Consider the following 17,037-nt stretch of genomic DNA (forward strand, 5'->3'; position numbering starts at 1 on the left):
AGCAGAACAACAGCACACGCCACTCCTCCGCTAACATCCACGCGGATAAACACACCATGAAAAAGTAATGGCGATTAAAGTATGCAAATAACTTGAAACTCCATTAGCCGTGTCGCCTTTGATTTAGGACATCATAATCTGTCAGCGGCACGGGAAACAGAAAGCGGAAAATAATAAATAAATAAAGCCGTGACAAATCCTGTCTGGACTGTTTGGAGAGCTGCCTCCAGAGGAGTTTACAGTGGAGGCAGTAAGAGGACAATTAAAGTGCATCCTCGGCAACGTGCGCTTGGCCCTGCCGTATCATCTCACATGATGAGACCTTGAGAGGAGACTGCACCAAAGATGCTCCTGGCCATTTAGGAAGCATGGAAACGAAGGAGGAGGAGGAGGAGGAGGAGGGGGGAAGCTGTTTTCTTCATGTGCCCCACTGAGTCGTCTCCAGTTCAACAAGCTCGATATGACATCAGTTCTCTGCAAACTCGCTGCTGAACAAAGCCAGCAACACTCTAACTTCTGCTCAACCACAGAAATCCAGTTGGGGATTTGCAGGACGGCAGGAAATGGAAAGGGTACCAGCACGATTAGTTAGGTTCAGTTTCAGCAAGGATGCTATTGCTCTACTCTTAATTTATATATTTTAAGATCTGCCTATATGCACTCACTTGCTACTTTATTGGGTACACCTGTTCAATTGCTTGTTAACACAAATATCTAATCAGTCAATCACATGGCTGCAAATCAGTGCATTTAGTCATGTAGAGGTGATCAAGACAACTTGCTGAAGTTCAAACTGAGCATCAGAACGGAGAAGAAAGGGGATTTAAGCGACTTTGAACGTGGTATGGTTGTTGGTGCCAGACGGGCTGATGGTCTGAGTGTTTCAGAAACTGCTGATCTACTGGGATTTTCACACACAACCATCTCTAGGGTTTACAGAGAATGGTCCGAAAAAGAGAAAATATCCAAAATATGAGCGGCAGTTTTGTGTGGACAAAAATGCCTTGTTGATGTGAGAGGTCAGAGGAGAACGGGCAGACTGGTTGGAGATGATAGAAAGGCAACAGTAACTCAAATAACCACTGGTCACAATCAAGGAATGCAGAATACCATCTCCGAACGCACAACACGTCCAACCTTGAAGAAGATGGGCTACAGCAGCAGAAGACCACACCGGGTGCCACTCCTGTCAGCTAAGAACAGGAAACTGAGACTGCAGTTCACACAGGCTCACCAACACTGGACAATAGAAGATAGGAGAAACGTTGCCTGGTCTGACGAGTCTTGATTTCAGCTGTGACATTCAGATGGCAGGGTCACAATTTGGCGTAAACAACATGAAAGCATGGATCCATCAAGTCTTGTATCAACGGTTCAGGCTGGTGGTGGTGGTGGTGTAATGGTGTGGGGGATATTTTGTTGGCAAACTTTGGGCTCCTTAGTACAAACTGAGCATCATGTAAATGCCACAGCCTACCTGAGAATTGTTGCTGACCGTGTCCATCCCTTTATGTCCCTTTATTTCATGTCAATATGGACCAAAATCTCTGAGGAATGTTTCCAACACCAAGTATGCCATGAAGAATTAAAGCAATCCTGAAGGCAAAAGGGGGTCCAACTTTTCACTAGCAAGGTGTACCTAATAAAGTGGCTGGTGAGTGTATGTGCAGTAAAGCTTTTGCTCATCAATTTCCCACATTCCAACATTATGACCCACAAGAAAATCCATCCGATATTTGTGGAGACATTTACCTCTTGTACAATTTATTCACGGCGACGCCAGAAAATGACAAAGCACACACACACACAAAGTTCTGAGAAAACAAATTTTCTCCAGAGGGCAACACACGTCACACCGATTTTACCTGTAAACGCAACCGAGCGGCATTACAGCCGCACCAGATTTTTCTGCAAATCCAGGATAATGGCTCCTCTCCCACAGAGTCGCTTACTTCAAAGGTATCAAAATAAAGCAGAGCCTGCACGCGCCTGTGTGTTTACCGGATGGGAAATGTTCTATATTTGTGATCAAACCACAGAAATGTTCGTCTGTGGCAACTAAAAATATGATCTAACAGTAACAAGCTGAAACTGTGTCGGCAAAGTCACGCGGCGAAATCTCTATGAAGTTTGTTTGTAACGTTTATGTGAGTTGCTGACCAAGTAGCAGACCAAGACAGACTGGACCAGTAACATCCCTCGTTGTATTAAACTGACTTAATAGAGTGTGAAGCTATGAACTGATTCTGAACTTATATACGCCAATCAGGCATAACATTATGACCACCTTCCTAATATTTCCCTCCAAAACATTCGTGACTTATCGGAGAGAATGAACATCTGAATTGTCACAAGATGCTCAATGTTATTTACTTCTCCCGTCAGTGGTTTTAATGTTGTGGCTGATTGGTGGATGTGGCCACATTTTTTGAAATTAAAGTTATCTGAAAGTTGTGTTTTTTCATTGTGCTGGATTTTCACTTTCAAGCGTCACATTTGGGAAACGAGCTGCAAACACAGCTCTTGTCCTCGGTGCTGCCGTTGTTTCTTTCTTACATGAATTATATATTTTGTGTAAGTGCAGCAGCGCTCATACTGTATGTACAACTTTTTCTTTTTTTTTGTTTCTTCCCCAAACTGCCTGAACCGTGTCCCTGTCCCAACTTCCCGTCTCCTTCCTCCTGCATATCCATACAAGCCTTACTAAACATTCTTCTGTTTCACATGCCTTTACTTAGTAATCTCTCATCCACTCTTTGACTCCAGTGAAAGCCCCATGACTTATTCATGCTGATGGATTTTCCCTGTTTACAGCCCGATCTGTCTATTTTCCAGAGTCAGCTCTTACTGGACGTGGCCCCCCGTGGTCCCAGAGGACCCCGCTACATGTCTGAGTCATGCCACTGGCGGAGCTATCTGTCCGGCGGCTATGATGCCATGCCTTATTAACGGGCCTGTCCGGCAGTTTAGATGAAACACTGCCGGCTTTGTTCACACACTTCCTCGGAGCGGGGTGTATCATCTGAGCCCCCGGTCTGCTGCGGATTCATACACATTTGATGTTCCCGGTGTTTCTTGATGCTTCACACGGAGCGACAACATGACTTAGAAGACGTTAAAGAGGCAAATGGACTGTGACAAACTCCAGGGTCGACGTCGTGACAAGAATATATATAGTTAAATAGCAAACAAGAGCAGATTAAAGAAAAGCTGAAGGGGAAGGTGTGCAGCTACAACTGAAGAAAGCTAAAAGGTTAAAGGTCAGTGCATGCTGTTCTGCAGAAATACTCAAAGAGTAGCATGTAAATGTTCAAAAAAAAGACATAAAAATGTTTGAAATCAATAAATGCAAAAACCTAATTTTCCATATCTTTCCCCCTTTTTATCTGTTGCGTCTTTCTGCTACTGTAGCTCTGTTGCAGCCTTGACCAGATCCCCATCACCGCGAGTGAGCGAAAAGTAAGTAAATCTTCATGAGATGCATTCGGTCGGATCAATACGCTTGGCACGCATCGAGACGCGCCTCCGATCTGGGAGGGCTTCAAAAGTTTTACTGCTTCACGTATCGGTTGGCTCTGCAGTCCTCAGAATCGGTCAATACTTGAAATCTAGCAGAGGTAGAAGAAAGGAAGGAAAAAAAAAAAAAAGAAAGCCACCCACCCCCCACCCCACACCACCACCACCACTCTCTGTGTTCCTGCATCGTCTCCTCCATTTTCTTCCTCCCGCTAATGCACTCCCTGTCATCAGGGAGTTGGATAGCATAGTGCAAGCTAACAGAAATCCACAGTGACGGCAAACCGCTCTCTTAAAACCTTAATAACCCACGCAGGGGGAAGTTAAACCATCACAGCAATTGATTTTTTTTTTTTTTTTTTTTTTTTTTGTTACGCCACCGAAGCAATCATTCAGAAAAAAGAAGTTCAGACAACAACAACAACAACAAAAAAAAACTTGTGTTTGTTCTTCGGAGCGGGGCCGAATAGAGAACGATAAGTGTGTTTATTTAAAATAGAAGGACATGTAGCACTGAATGGCTTTAGAGGGGAAAAACATGACAACCTTTTTTTAGGAGTTTGCTCGTGAATTATTCAAAGGCAAGGCAGTGAACAATTGGGGCAGAGCCACACAGCTTCCTCAAAATAAATAAATTACCAGCGGATATATTTAATAAAAAGGGCCACCTCTGTGGGAGCTTTTCCCAACAAGATGATGAACTCACTTGACGCTTACTCACGTGCCACCCTGGCTTGAACGCAAGCAGAAGTTGGAGCAGGGAGGCGACATACGTGACTGGAAAAGAGTTTTTGTGTCTCACGTGTGAGGAAGGAGAGGACAGGCAAACTCACTCAGACAAACACACAACCACACACACGCGCACACACACACAGCTCCGCCGTCAGGACCCCTGTACCTTGCAGCTGCCTGAAGCGTCCATCCAGGATGGAGTTGAAAGAGATGTTGGAGGTGCTGTAACTCAGCCAGCGCGCTCGCTTCATACTCTTGGCCGAGGAGGAAGCGGCGGCGGAGGAGGAGGAGGAGGAGGAGGAGGAGAGGAGGAGGAGTGGGGCGGGCGCAGGGTGGGGGTGAGAGGGCCGTTGACGTCTCGAGGTGCACGAGGAGGACGAGGAGGAGGAGGAGGAGGTGGGGGAGAAGGGGGAGAGTCCCGAGGGCGCCGCGGCGAGAGGGACGTGCAGGAGGGTGCCATTCCTCTCCGGGTGGTGCTCCGGCTGCTCCTGTTGCCTGCCGACGCTCCCCCTCGTGGGCTTCTTGCCGTCTGGTCTGTGGGCCCGGTGGACCGGCGGGGTGCTCCTGCTCCGGCTGATGCCGCCGCCGCTGCTGCTGCTGCTGCCGCTCAAGCCAACCCGCGCCGGCGCCTCCTTCTCCGACGGGGCGTAGGGCCGCCCTGCAGCCTCCTTGGCCGCTCCGCTGCCGCTGCTGCTGCTGCTGCTCCTAGTGGCCGCAGCCTCCCTGCTGCTGGCCTTCAGGCTGATCTTGACCTCTCTGATCCGGGGTTGGCTTATGGGAGCAGCACGCAGCAGGCACGGGCTGCTCATACTGACCCCACCGCACAACAACAACAACAACAACAACAACAACAACTCAACCGCCTCTGGAGCCGGCAGAGGAGCTTGGCACTCCACGTCTCTCCTCTTCCCTCTCTCTTGGCTCTCTGTCCTCCTTTTCAGATCCCTCTCGCGTTCACTCCTGCTCCCTCCCTCCCTCCTTCCTCCTTCCTCTCTTTCTTTCTTTCCTCCTCGCTCGGTGCCGCCGTGATGATGCTCTGCCTCCACTCCCTTCGGTTCACTTCAGAGTGCTTTCTCCTGCCCCGTCCATGCATACAATATGTTTCAACGCATCCACGTGCTCCCCCCAGCACTCCCACACAGCCGTGACATCACAGCTGTGATTTCCTTCTCCAATAATCCAACACAAAAACCGAGCCTCTCAGAGGAAGGTGTTCTTATGCAAGATGTGCTGTATATAACCCGGACCCTCTGTATATTCTTATCTGTGTGTTCTTTGAAGACGAGCCGGCTGCACATCTCTCACAAGAGTTCACGCGCCGTAAATTAGCAGCGGGCGTCATTCAAAGCTCCTCTCATCTCTTCACTCCCTCCTTCGCCATCTCTCTGACAGGAAACACTGATTGCATTACAGAAACATCAGCGAGGCAGCACTCTAACACAATACCACCAACACGCACACGCACAGAAGCCCTCTGTGCTTAAAGGGACAGAAAGAAACGTTGCATCTCGATGAGCATCCTGGACACGAGGGAAACATTCTGGACGTTGACGAGATGAGCCCACAGCTCATTAGATCAGATCAGATACCATTTTTTTTATCAGTAGCAGCTGTGAATGCCTCTCACACATTAAATAAGTAACAAATGAGCATTATGTGTACAGTCCACAATACTATATAACAGATGAGCACATAAAGAGGAAGCCGGGCAGCTTGCAATCTAGTTATACACGTAGTATGTTCATATTCAGGTTCAGGGCTGCAAAATGAAACCACTACGTAGGTGCAGTTCCTCAAATGACCACTTGAGGCTTGCTACAAAAACCGAGTTAATCGTCACAGATTAACTTCATGTTAAAATGCCAAACGTTTTGGTCTCTGTAGCTAATTTCTTCCCCAGTACGATGGGAGGTGAACTCTACAACCCGTTGGTTTAACTTATGTCAATGCTTAAAGTTATGCATAAATAAGGGATGTGTGGATTTATTAGCCGGGAGTTAGGTGGACTCGAGCACTGCCAAGAAAGTGACAGAGGGTTCGTTCAAACTATGTAAACACACACGAGATGTGAAGATACAGCCGGCGCATGCATGCGTTTGACTGCGTGGAAGATAAAATCCATCCATGAGTTTAAGTCTTGTTTAATGGAAGTCCTCTCGGTTAGTCCTGAATACCTCTGCAAGCAACTCATGGGTCTGTATTAGTAAAGGTGCTCTAATCTAATCACTATTTTTTATATTACTTTATATTAACCTCCTGAAACCCAGTGTCCTCACATGGGGACATTAAGTATTAGGTTTGTGGCAGCTTATTATGCTTCAGTTAGATCCGTTGTCCTCATCAGTGCACGCTTTTATTTTTAATCTAATGGTGGCAAAAGTTCAATACATTCATTCGTCATGTTTTACGGTTGAAACTTGTTTATCCACGCTCTTTAACTTTTCTAGTTTGATGTGACGAGCTTCAACGCTGCATATTAGCAGGTACTCGTTTGAGGACTGCGTTGGGACTTCATTGGATTGAAATAGTTTTATACATTTCATGCACACTGGTGACTTCATTGTATTACTCATCCTAAATATCTTTACGCCGAGCTGTTTTAACATCTTTCAGCTCGTCGTTTTGATTTGAGATCCGACAGATGTCTGAGTCACTCTGCCTCCTTTGTTTTTCGTCGCACCAGGCAACTGTTTTCAGGGGAAAAAGACTCCTGAATAGGAAGCAGCGTCGGCTCGGAGGAGAGTGAATATTGGAAACAAATGAAAACTAGTGCTGCCTGATTGAAAATAAGATATTGACTGATACATTGACTTTATAAAGGGATAATCTGTCAAATTTAAACTTATATTGCTGTTGTTTTTGGATGTCCTTTAAATATTTTTGACATATGCTTGCAAGATGTCACTGGATCGTATGTTACAACCATATTGACTCAATTTACAATCTACCAGCTCCTCTCTGACCTCTGCCGTCTCTCCGGCTTGACCTATGACACCCCCTTTTTTCCCCCCGTTAACGCTTCCCACCTCCACCACAGAAACACCGCTATTTTAAAACTCCGAGCAGCCGGCCCGCAGGTGGGTCACAGATCACCAGCTTAGCTAGAAATGCCAGAGATCTGTGCTATGGGAGGCAGACGGGTCGGGCAGCTGTCCAGATTGGTCAGATGGCGGACATTCAGGGAATGCGCAAGTGATCCCGGTTACTTGCAGAGGGCGTGGAGCGGTGGCAGGGCTCAGCTGCTGGAGGCGTGTAACACCAAGAAAACACGCATGCACACACAAACACACAGACAGCTCTGGAGTAGAATCAAGGATCTCCTGTAGGGTAATTTTTCCATCTGAATGTGAGCAAAGCTTAGCGTTTCATTCGGCGCTGTTCGAACTTGCCAAAGCTAAACAGAAGCTCGCCCGTTATAGCTCACCCCCTCCGCCCTAGCTCTTAAAAAAAGACAGTCATCTCAAAAATCTGTCACAGAGGACACACGTGTCCTGTTTAGTATTGAAGCGCTCACCTGCGAGGGCCTTGATGCGTGAGCGCTCAAACAGCCGGGCAGAGCTGTTGTCATTGTCGAGCTCCTCGTCAGAGAGCTCGAAGCGGGTGTTGATGCGGCTGTACTGCTGCGTGATCTCCACATTGTCAAAGTCTGTGGTGGAAGTCATGGCGGTAGCCAGCGTGGCAAGTGGGTGGGGGGCCGGGGGCCGGCGTCCTCAGATACTCTGGGTCAAGAGGGAGACGAGTGGAGGGGACAAAATGGCAGGAGGGACGCTGAAGGTAGTCTGAAACAGAGAGAGGGAACAGACACATGAATGGAATGAAACATCCCAGAAACAGTGTGACACAGTGGGGTTAAAGGTTTCCAACCCATCTAGGGACAAATAATCATCAGACGTTTATTTATTTCATCTATTTGATCAATTTTTTAAGCAAAAATTGTTCAAATTTTAACAATTCCAGAGAAGAAATTGTGAAAATCGGCTACGTTTCTTTTACACTCAGCTGAATATGTTTTGACTCTTCATTTACAAAACATGGAACTAGACAGTGCACTGCAAAAAGAAAGAAAACGATCCTTGAATCAAAGAAAATACATCTTATATTTTGTTCAGAGACAAGAACTTTGTACTTCTTTTAATAACTTTGTGTTTATTTTAAGAATTTTTGTCAAGCAAAAAAGCTTCACCCATTGGCAGATTTTTTTTTCTTAATATAAGATGATTTCACTGAATATAAGAATATTTTTTGCTTCTTTCTAGTAATGCTGTTTTTGCAGTGTGGCATGCGTTGCAGTTTCACAGTTACAGGCCTGTAAAAACAGAGACTGATTGGAAACTCCAGCTTTTTCTGTAAGACACACTCTCTGTCTCTGTCTGGTTTACTCTGTGCCCGGGTTTTAAGTTTCATTTATCAGATTCCATTGGGGAGATGATGCATCTATACCTGGCACCAGAATTAGATTTGAGCAATTTGGACAAATTTATACGATCTCAGCCGTGGTCCAAGTATTTTTTTTTTCTTTCTTTCTTTTCCTTGGCAGCTTTCAAAAACCGCCCGTGACCCCCTCGACACAATCTCCATTTTGTGCGTGCCGCTTTGCCCGAGTGTCTGTCTCGCCGTGTTCTTCGCGTGGAATGGCGGGCTGAGGGGTAGCCGCTCAGATAGCTCTATCTGGGTGCAGCATGGCCCTCTTATCATGTGGCGCAGGAGGAGTGGGGGAGGGAACCCCCTTCTGTGCTGCACGAAGTTGCCAAAACCGCCTTCATTTGAATGATGCAGTTCGCGTAGTTTGAAACGCGAGCGCGTGCGTTGGCCTGCGTGCGTTTCTGTTGGTGGGCATTTTTTTTGAGTAATAAGCGTGTGAGGTGCAGGGAGGTGGGGCGTCTAAATTGTGTCGGTAACGTATTACACAGAGCATAGAGGTACAGGAGAGGGCCACATTTTAGCACTGTTTAACATAACATACATAATTAACGCTGACGAGGCTAATAATCTGTATGACTTCTACTTTATGATATCGGCGCAATTAATATTTTACTTTTATGCATGTTTTGACCTAGTTTCTACAATAGATTTCAGGAGGATATATGCATTTATGCAGAAACTCTAAGTTTTAAGTGGCTTTGCAAAGGTGTCTTTGCAGGTTCAGGCTGTAAAAACAATAGGAGCCTTTGAAAATGCTGTAAAATGCAGTTTGTAAAAGTCCAAAAGTATTAATAGTAAACTGTACCTGTACCTAATTAACATTTTGTGGAGAGGATGTTTAAAGAAATGTAAAACGTTCCTGTATTTGACTTCAAGAATTTGGATACTTTCCCCCACTGCTTACGCGAACGTGACCAGAGTGGATGTTTGTTCATTGCATTCAGAGAAGAGGCCCTCGGTGATGCACAATGATGGCTTCCTACAGGTCTCCCTCCTCCTCCCGCTCGGTATCAGTCCTCTGCAGAGGGCCGTTATCAGCGCCGGTGGACGCTCCACCCACCGCCGGGGATCCCCTTATCACCCCTCGCACACAACCTGGCCGCGGCACACTCACACCGCACAAGAACCCTCTTTACACGCCGCGCGAGCTCATATCCCCGACCCTTTAAAGACTCCAATCGTGTCTGTAGACTGAACGACCGCTCTACTTAGCCGCCCGGCGAGAATAAATGGCGTGTACTCTGTGATAACTACGCCCGGCTCCATATAGAGGTGAATAAAGACGAGCCGGCCCCCTGCTTATAGACAGACCAGTGACGGAAAGGTCACAGGTTCACTGGCTGCCGAGGGGAGCGTGTCTCTCAATAGAAAGGTGACCTTGAGAGAGAGGGAGGACTCGTACCTACTGCTCTCAGGAGGAAGTCCTTTAAGATATAAAGGAAACACTGGAAAACTCAGCCTGTACTCCTGTACACGGTGGTCTTATTTAAATGAGTCACACAGCAACTAATTGTTCTCATTAGAGGTGAGTATTGGGCTAGGACTTCACGATAACAATGCGTATCACGATACTGAAGTCACGATACGATATATTATTGTGATATTAAGATATTGCGATATATTTTAAATACAATTCACTGGACAAATTGAGTCAAAAAACAATATTAATCCAAATGATCCAATTCCAATTTATTACACTTGTACAGAAAAAGTGGTGATTGAAGTATGGAAGTTGTTCACGATAAGCCTGTGACTTTATCTTTTTCTTTTAAAAACGATATTATATCGGAAGAAAAAATATCGCGATACATTGCCATATCGATATTTTTTCCCCACCCCTAGTCCTCATTATGCAATGGAGGACAGATAAATCAGTTGGTTATAAAATGGAGCATTAAAATAAAAATATATATAAAAGCGGTGATAATTAAGTAAGAGCTTCAATCATTTTTCAAATAATGAGGTCATAAAATCGCAGAAAATTTGATTCCTAAAAAATGTTGTCCTAAATTATAGTAAAGTGAATAGCTTTGATTTTGTTGTGAAGGCTTCGTCTGGCATCTTGAGCATTCGTCAGATGTGTTTATTTATACATGCGTCGCACAATAATCACCTGCAGCCAAAACGGAAGGTATGCAGCTTACAGAGACGCAAAGCAAACATTTATTAAAACTGTTGACGGGATTTCTACTCCATTCATATTTTGAATTGCTTCTTGATGAAATACTAATTTTTGTCCACTAGTCTCTGCACGTTTGAGACCACGAAAACAAACATCGGTGCCACCTAAATGATGTAATGCTATTTTAAAATGAAGTTGATACAGATAACCCATTCCGAAGCTATTCTTGGCTTCCTTTTATATCCCCTGCAGAGGATAAAGACTCCAGAACAGGGTCCAGTGCATACATCATTGTTACGGCTGCACATTGTGAACCGATGAGTAAGAAGTGTTGGGTAATTTCTAAGAAGAAGTAAAATGCCAAATGGGATTATTTTTACTGGACGTTATAATTATGCAACAAGGGTTTCTGGGGATGCAGCCCTGCATGTAACAACGTTTGGAGCTCTTGTTAAGAAGATGTGGATGGTGTTATTAGGTTGGCTGAGTTACAGTTTGACAGCGGCTACCCTTCCCTTCTTTTTTCGCGTCTGCAAAACTACAGCGTGAACTAAAAATTTGCACCTGAGCCGAACGACTGCCCTGCAAAGCGGACTCCACGCTGCACTCTGAGCAGGCAGCACAACAACACATTAGTCGGCTGGGAGCATTATTCTGAGTGGAGTCAGATGGAGGGGATGAAATAAGAGATGGGTGTGGTCAAGATGTGTGACCTACACTGTGTGTGTGTGTGTGTGTGGAAAAACAGAGAAACTGGACAGAGGAGGGAGGAGGGAGGTAGGAGGCCTGTGGTCCAGCTGAGTGTAAATCTGAGACGTGGAAGTGGACAGGGATCAATAAGGAAGGAAAGTCTTAGTTTGGAGTTTGGTGCTGAGTCGTTCTGACTTTTACCTTGATGTGAGCAGCAGCAAAAACAGAGTGTGAACCCGGGCTATTAAACATGATCCATGTAGTCCATTGATTATGCACAAAAGCTCCAAGAGAAGCTCCTTTGTTGTGGTCAATATTGTTTTGACGGCAACAAAAAACCGAGCAAGAGCGTATAATGTACCGATAGTAAACTATTCCTGGAGTGTGTTTACACTGAAGTCCCTGCTCTTCCAGACAGAGCGACAGTCTCACACTTGTCCTTTTAAGGGGATTAAAGGGGGGAACATGTCTTTTGCGCTGGGAACACGACATTTTCTTTGCCATTTCGAAAGCAAACACAGGTTTTTTTTGTTTGTTTTTATACTGCGGAGGCTGCAAAACTCCATCCTTAAGGGGGAGAAGAGCAGAAAAGATGTAGTTGGAACGTACGCCGAGTTTAGTGGTCTGGCAAGTTAATATTTACTTTGAGTATCTTCATCTCATGTGGGATTTTTCCACTCTTATTAGATTACAGAAAAACTGAACATTTTTAAATACAAAAACTTGTCAGGCTCATAAAATAAGATGGAGCTGGAAGTTCGGCCCTCCCAAAAGTATGTAAAATCAACTCCTCTTTCTTCAACAGTAAGAATCTCTTTACACATTAATGCACCAGTCATGCTAGTCATATATATGAATGTAGTAGTAAACCTCAGAAAGGCATCTTTCTTGACTACTTTTATTTTGAAATGCACTTTTTCGATTGTATAGTTTCACTTAAGTAGCATTTCCAACCACCGAACGAGCATTTTCACTGCTGTATTCATAGTTTTAGTCGAGTAAAAACATATAAATTATTTCTTTCCCGTTACCAAACACAGTTACAACTTTTAGGAAGGGCATATTTCCGTGCGCAAACACGCGCAAGTGGCGTGTCTGCGCGCAATTTTATCGACGCAACCTGCTGCGGCCTTGTTCCAGTAGAAGATAACAAACTTACAACCGATGACTTCACCGACGTGTAGCTTAATTAAAACACAGTTTTTAAACTTGGCAGCCAACAGGTGGTTTGGAGGAAACTTCGAACACGCCAATGAAAAACAGCCCCTCTATTCAGTGACAGTAAACTATTTGGCTAAAGATCAATTATTTCATTTAACAATTGCGCATTAGCTCTGCCTTCAATTTACACTCACATGCTTCTGGATGTTGTCCTGTCCGAGAGTGTTTATGTTGAGTATTCTCCCTGCCAATAAACCAATTATAATCCCATTGAAGCGGCGGGGTCCAGGTCAGAGCGCACGGAGGTGTCCACAGCGCGAGGAGGGCTCGAGCCAGCACGGGGGACGAGGGAGAGGGGCTGAAGGCGTCGCGCGCTCCACGGTCATTCCCGAAAGCCAGAGACTGACCCACCCTGCCGGGTTAAAAATAAAGCTGGCGCATCCAGTACATGATCTGTGCGCGCAGGGGACGGACATTCCTGACAAGAGCTGGTGACTCTAAATGGCAGAGACACTTCTGATCTCCTGTGCACCCCCTCCTCCCCTCACCCTCCCCCTGTCCTCCTCTCCAGTGCACTCCACCCCTCCCCTAACCGGCTCTAATCGCGCGCACAACACCCAACCGCCCGCCGAGACCCTCTCAGAAATGTCACCTCCACCGTTGGCACTGCGTGCCATTTACGCGCAGAGGACAGAGGAGAGGCCTGGACACGGAGACAAGTCCTGGAGAAAGATTCCCAGATTACAATGGGTGTCCTAGGATGAGAACACCTGTTAGAGATAGATCTGCAAAGTGCAGAATGCTCACATGGTTATGTCAACTATCAAACTCAAACAGTGACATAAATCTGTAGTTAGTTAGTGTTTCTAACTCCTGGGAGCTTTAAAGAAACAAAATTAAGAATAAAATCCCTGATGTGCAATTATGCGAGTTATGTAAAAGGAACAACTGACCAACAATTAACAATTAGTTTGAAATTAAGGTTTGGATTGAGTCTTAAAAGTATAAAATAAGTTGAAAAGCAAATCTTTGCAAAAACAGGCGGTAGAAGAAAAAAAAAACAATGAAAACCAACATTTCCCTTAAAAATATTTAATGGTTTTATATAAAAAAAAGGCCACATAACAGCTTATTAGCAACAGAATAGCATATAATACATATTCAGCACAATGACCAAAACATAAATAAAACATTTTTTTTTTGTCTTGTTTTTTAAACACAACAAATTAGCCCTTCAGTATAAAAATCAGTATAAAAACTTGCCCGTGCGTCCCTTCACTTGTCTTTTTTGTCTTTGGTTCGTTCAGGAACAAACTAAATCTTCAGCTAGTGTACACAATATGGCTTCATACGCGGGCACAGGTGAACCCAGCTTTGATATCAGCTTCTGCATAGTATCAACGCCGTACACGCACAAATAAAGAAAGTCTCTCTTTAATTTGCAGAATTAATAATAAATGCATAAAGTTTTTTTTTTTTTTGTGCAAGCAGCTGTAAACACAGCTCTGTGCATCGCTCATAAAAAAGATAGAACTATCTCAAACTAAAAAAACACATTCAACAGCGTTCCAAACAGAAGTCAGGAGAGGCAAAAATAAATATATAAAGACTTCAGAAACAAGTGGAAATAACTTATGCAGTTTTGGGGGTACCGACGAGAACAAGTTCACCACGGTGGGTGAAGCAGTGTCTTTATGTGTGTGTGTGTCCAAGTTCATCTGCCTACTCACTACATCCAAAAAAAAAAAAAAAACCTCCTCACACCCCCCGGTTTTGTTAATAAACACAGTCCTGGTTAACATTTGCAGCGCTCACACAGATAAAATACACATTACAGTTCCTGGCTAGCAGAACCATTTCTAAGAATTCCTTCAGGTGGAGTGTGCCTACATGCTGCTACCGTCTAATACATACCTTACATGCATTTTTCATGTCTCGCCGAGGGACATTTGAAATTCATTTTCTGCTGAATTAAGGGCCACAGAGCGGTGGAAGATGCAGTGCCCGAGGAAACACTGTAGACGCACAAATGCAGCGGAGGAGAACTAAAGAGCAGGGTCACGAGGAAGAACTTGAATGTGGTTGCGTTGGTGGATTTGAAACATTAACAGAACTGGTTGCATCTGTGCATAAATAGGTAAAGTAAACGTTGTGAATTAAATATACAGTGTACATCAGTGTAACTTTGAATTAATGTCTTAACTGAACATTTTACAGTATGGTGAGGATCTAGAGATACCATCTAATGAATAGGCTTTAAGTTAAATGGCATCTAATTATCATTGCATGAATTACAACCAACTTAATGAAAGGATTAGCTGGCTAAACTTGCTAGCTTTGCTCCCTAGAACCACTCTAAACTTAAATAATGCCAACGTCAAATTCTAATGGATCTTTGGTAAAAAATATTGTTAAAAGCATTCATGTACAAATATACATAAAAACATCAATGCTTTATAAAAAAACACCTTCACAAAAAAAAAAGACAAGAAAAGCTGCATCCATATTGTTTCTGGATATAAACGTAACAGTGCCCGTACAATACAAGTTGTCAAGTAAATAAAGTTTAGGTGCAAATTTAAACTGGAAGACCAACTCCATGACGGAGACAGTTTAGTTTAAGTGCTCACTGCTGATGCGTCTCCGCGTAATCCTGCGGACTTTACGAAGAGAGGAACGCGTCGAGATCTGCGATGACGGCCGCCTGTCGCCGGGCGACGGTGTTCAGCAGTCGGTGAGGGAAAGACGGAGTCCCTAGGTCGAGCTGGGTGAGGACAAAACGACACGGTAATGACAAGCGTTCGTACAGGCCGCCTGCTAAGCATAGTGTGTTTGGACAAAGTGGCATTTCTGTTACTCGTACCGCTGTGATTTAACATTTTAAATTGACTCCGTAGAATCATTATTTCGACAGAGGACCAGACATCATGAACTACTGGGAGGCGGAATAAACTCCACCAGCCTCCGCTCCGTGAAAGTAATTTCACTAACAGTGAGCGGCCTGCCAATTGTGAGCCATAAACTCATCCGGCTGTAGATCAGCACGCGCTGAGAGCGCTTCCTGCAATACGCTAGCTGTGCATTCTGTGCGTTTCTTGGCTCAAACCGCACTCCTACTATTTCACGCACACGGGATGTTTATTAAAAGGCGATCACGGAGACCAAGTTTGTCAGTTTAGAATGATAAACTACCGCATCAGCCCAGCTGAGGGTAGTGGCTTCACAGCATTTTTTTTGTGTTGTGGAAGCATAAAATGCAAACGACTCGACAGCAACATATGTTACCTGCAGCAGGTAGAGGACCCTGGTGGCTTCCTGTCCGTTACGTCTAAGTGGCTGCAGGACCCAGCAACTGGGCATCATCTCTCCCCGGATGGCGTCCACGCTGGGACGAGGCAGAGACTCCTCGAACACCGACTGCATCGCCAGCACACACAGGCCACCCTGAGGCGGAGAGCGAAAAACCCATCAATAAACCAGGCCGCGCAGCCTTTTGATCGCCCAACAGGCAAGTGTACTCTGACACTGATAACCAACAGCTGACACGGTTTACTCCACACCCACCGCCTCGGGGTTAGTGTTATTTACACTCGCTGCTCCGTGGGCATGAGCGGTATCTAAATGGCATGTTCTGCATTTTGGAGACGAGAACGACACGCCGTTAAATTGCCGTTTGCACGCCACCCGTGACACGGGCAAATTCAATTTTCTGTCAAACTAAAGCTCGCAAATGCCGCAAACAGCCTCTTGACCGAATCCAGGGAAAGGCGGCGGTAATTATCCGCAGCAGCTGGTTGATCCGGAAGCTGAGCTTACCTTTTTGGACTCGGCGCTGATGCAGCAGAAGTCCCGCGGCTGGCTGAGGTGGCAGGTGGACGGATCTGTTAATATGTAAACTAAACAGAAACATGCACCCGCTTGGTCAAACACAGTCGATAAGAGACAGAAAATTAAACAACTGAGGCAGAATTTAGGTTAACAAGGCCGGAACCTTCTTTCTATGTTTACTTCCAGAGAAAAGTTTACGTAGTTGTTATATTACCTTGTGGACTCTCATATAAAAGAAATTTGCATGGCTGTGTAACTAACTACAAACAAGAAAACAAAACTTTGGTTAGTCCAAGGCAAACAGAGTAAACGAGGTAAGGCAGGTATTAAATGCAAACGTAGTGCAGGTGTGCGAGTGCAGTGGGCCACGAGATACAACAAATCAGGCAGTGATGAATGAGGCAGCTCCGCGCCGTACTGTACTACGGATAGTTAATGGGCGCAGATGCATCATTTGAAATGAATTTTGCGGGCTCTATTAAAATGCCTTGCAAAAATATAAATAGCTCTGCTGTCAAGACAGAAATATAAATACTATCTATCATGCTTTAATTTTAGCAAAAGTA

General features: G+C 44.9%; 3 protein-coding genes across 4 annotated transcripts in view; all 3 read right to left on the bottom strand.

Annotated features, from left to right (window-relative positions):
* The window catches only part of sptb (spectrin, beta, erythrocytic), a 42,131-nt gene extending 28,968 nt beyond the window's left edge, over window positions 1-13,163 (bottom strand). The window contains exons 1-2 of the mRNA XM_047610608.1: window positions 12,838-13,163; window positions 7,763-8,027 (exon numbers count right to left, since the gene is read on the bottom strand). Of these exons, the coding sequence (XP_047466564.1) occupies window positions 7,763-7,910 (148 nt within the window). The 5' untranslated portion in view covers window positions 7,911-8,027; window positions 12,838-13,163. The remainder of the gene's footprint in view (window positions 1-7,762; window positions 8,028-12,837) is intronic.
* On the bottom strand, window positions 3,695-7,754 carry LOC125023388 (putative protein TPRXL). Its single transcript, XM_047610612.1, has one exon. The coding sequence runs from the start codon at window positions 5,055-5,057 to the stop codon at window positions 4,350-4,352; it is 708 nt and encodes a 235-aa protein (XP_047466568.1). The 5' UTR covers window positions 5,058-7,754; the 3' UTR covers window positions 3,695-4,349.
* Window positions 13,164-13,719: 556 nt separating the features above from the next.
* The window catches only part of stard9 (StAR-related lipid transfer (START) domain containing 9), a 40,512-nt gene continuing 37,194 nt past the window's right edge, over window positions 13,720-17,037 (bottom strand). For both annotated transcript variants that reach the window (XM_047610606.1, XM_047610605.1), the window contains exons 30-32: window positions 16,460-16,539; window positions 15,929-16,087; window positions 13,720-15,407 (exon numbers count right to left, since the gene is read on the bottom strand). In XM_047610606.1, coding sequence (XP_047466562.1) covers window positions 15,306-15,407; window positions 15,929-16,087; window positions 16,460-16,539 — 341 coding nt within the window. In that variant the 3' untranslated portion in view covers window positions 13,720-15,305. The remainder of the gene's footprint in view (window positions 15,408-15,928; window positions 16,088-16,459; window positions 16,540-17,037) is intronic.

This window comes from Mugil cephalus, chromosome 17 (genome assembly GCF_022458985.1).
Source record: "Mugil cephalus isolate CIBA_MC_2020 chromosome 17, CIBA_Mcephalus_1.1, whole genome shotgun sequence".
Lineage (NCBI taxonomy): Eukaryota > Metazoa > Chordata > Actinopteri > Mugiliformes > Mugilidae > Mugil > Mugil cephalus.

Coding starts and splice junctions, on each gene's coding strand:
- LOC125023388 (XM_047610612.1), bottom strand. CDS start 5,057: ATGAGCAGCCCGTGCCTGCTGCGTGCTGCTCCCATAAGCCAACCCCGG.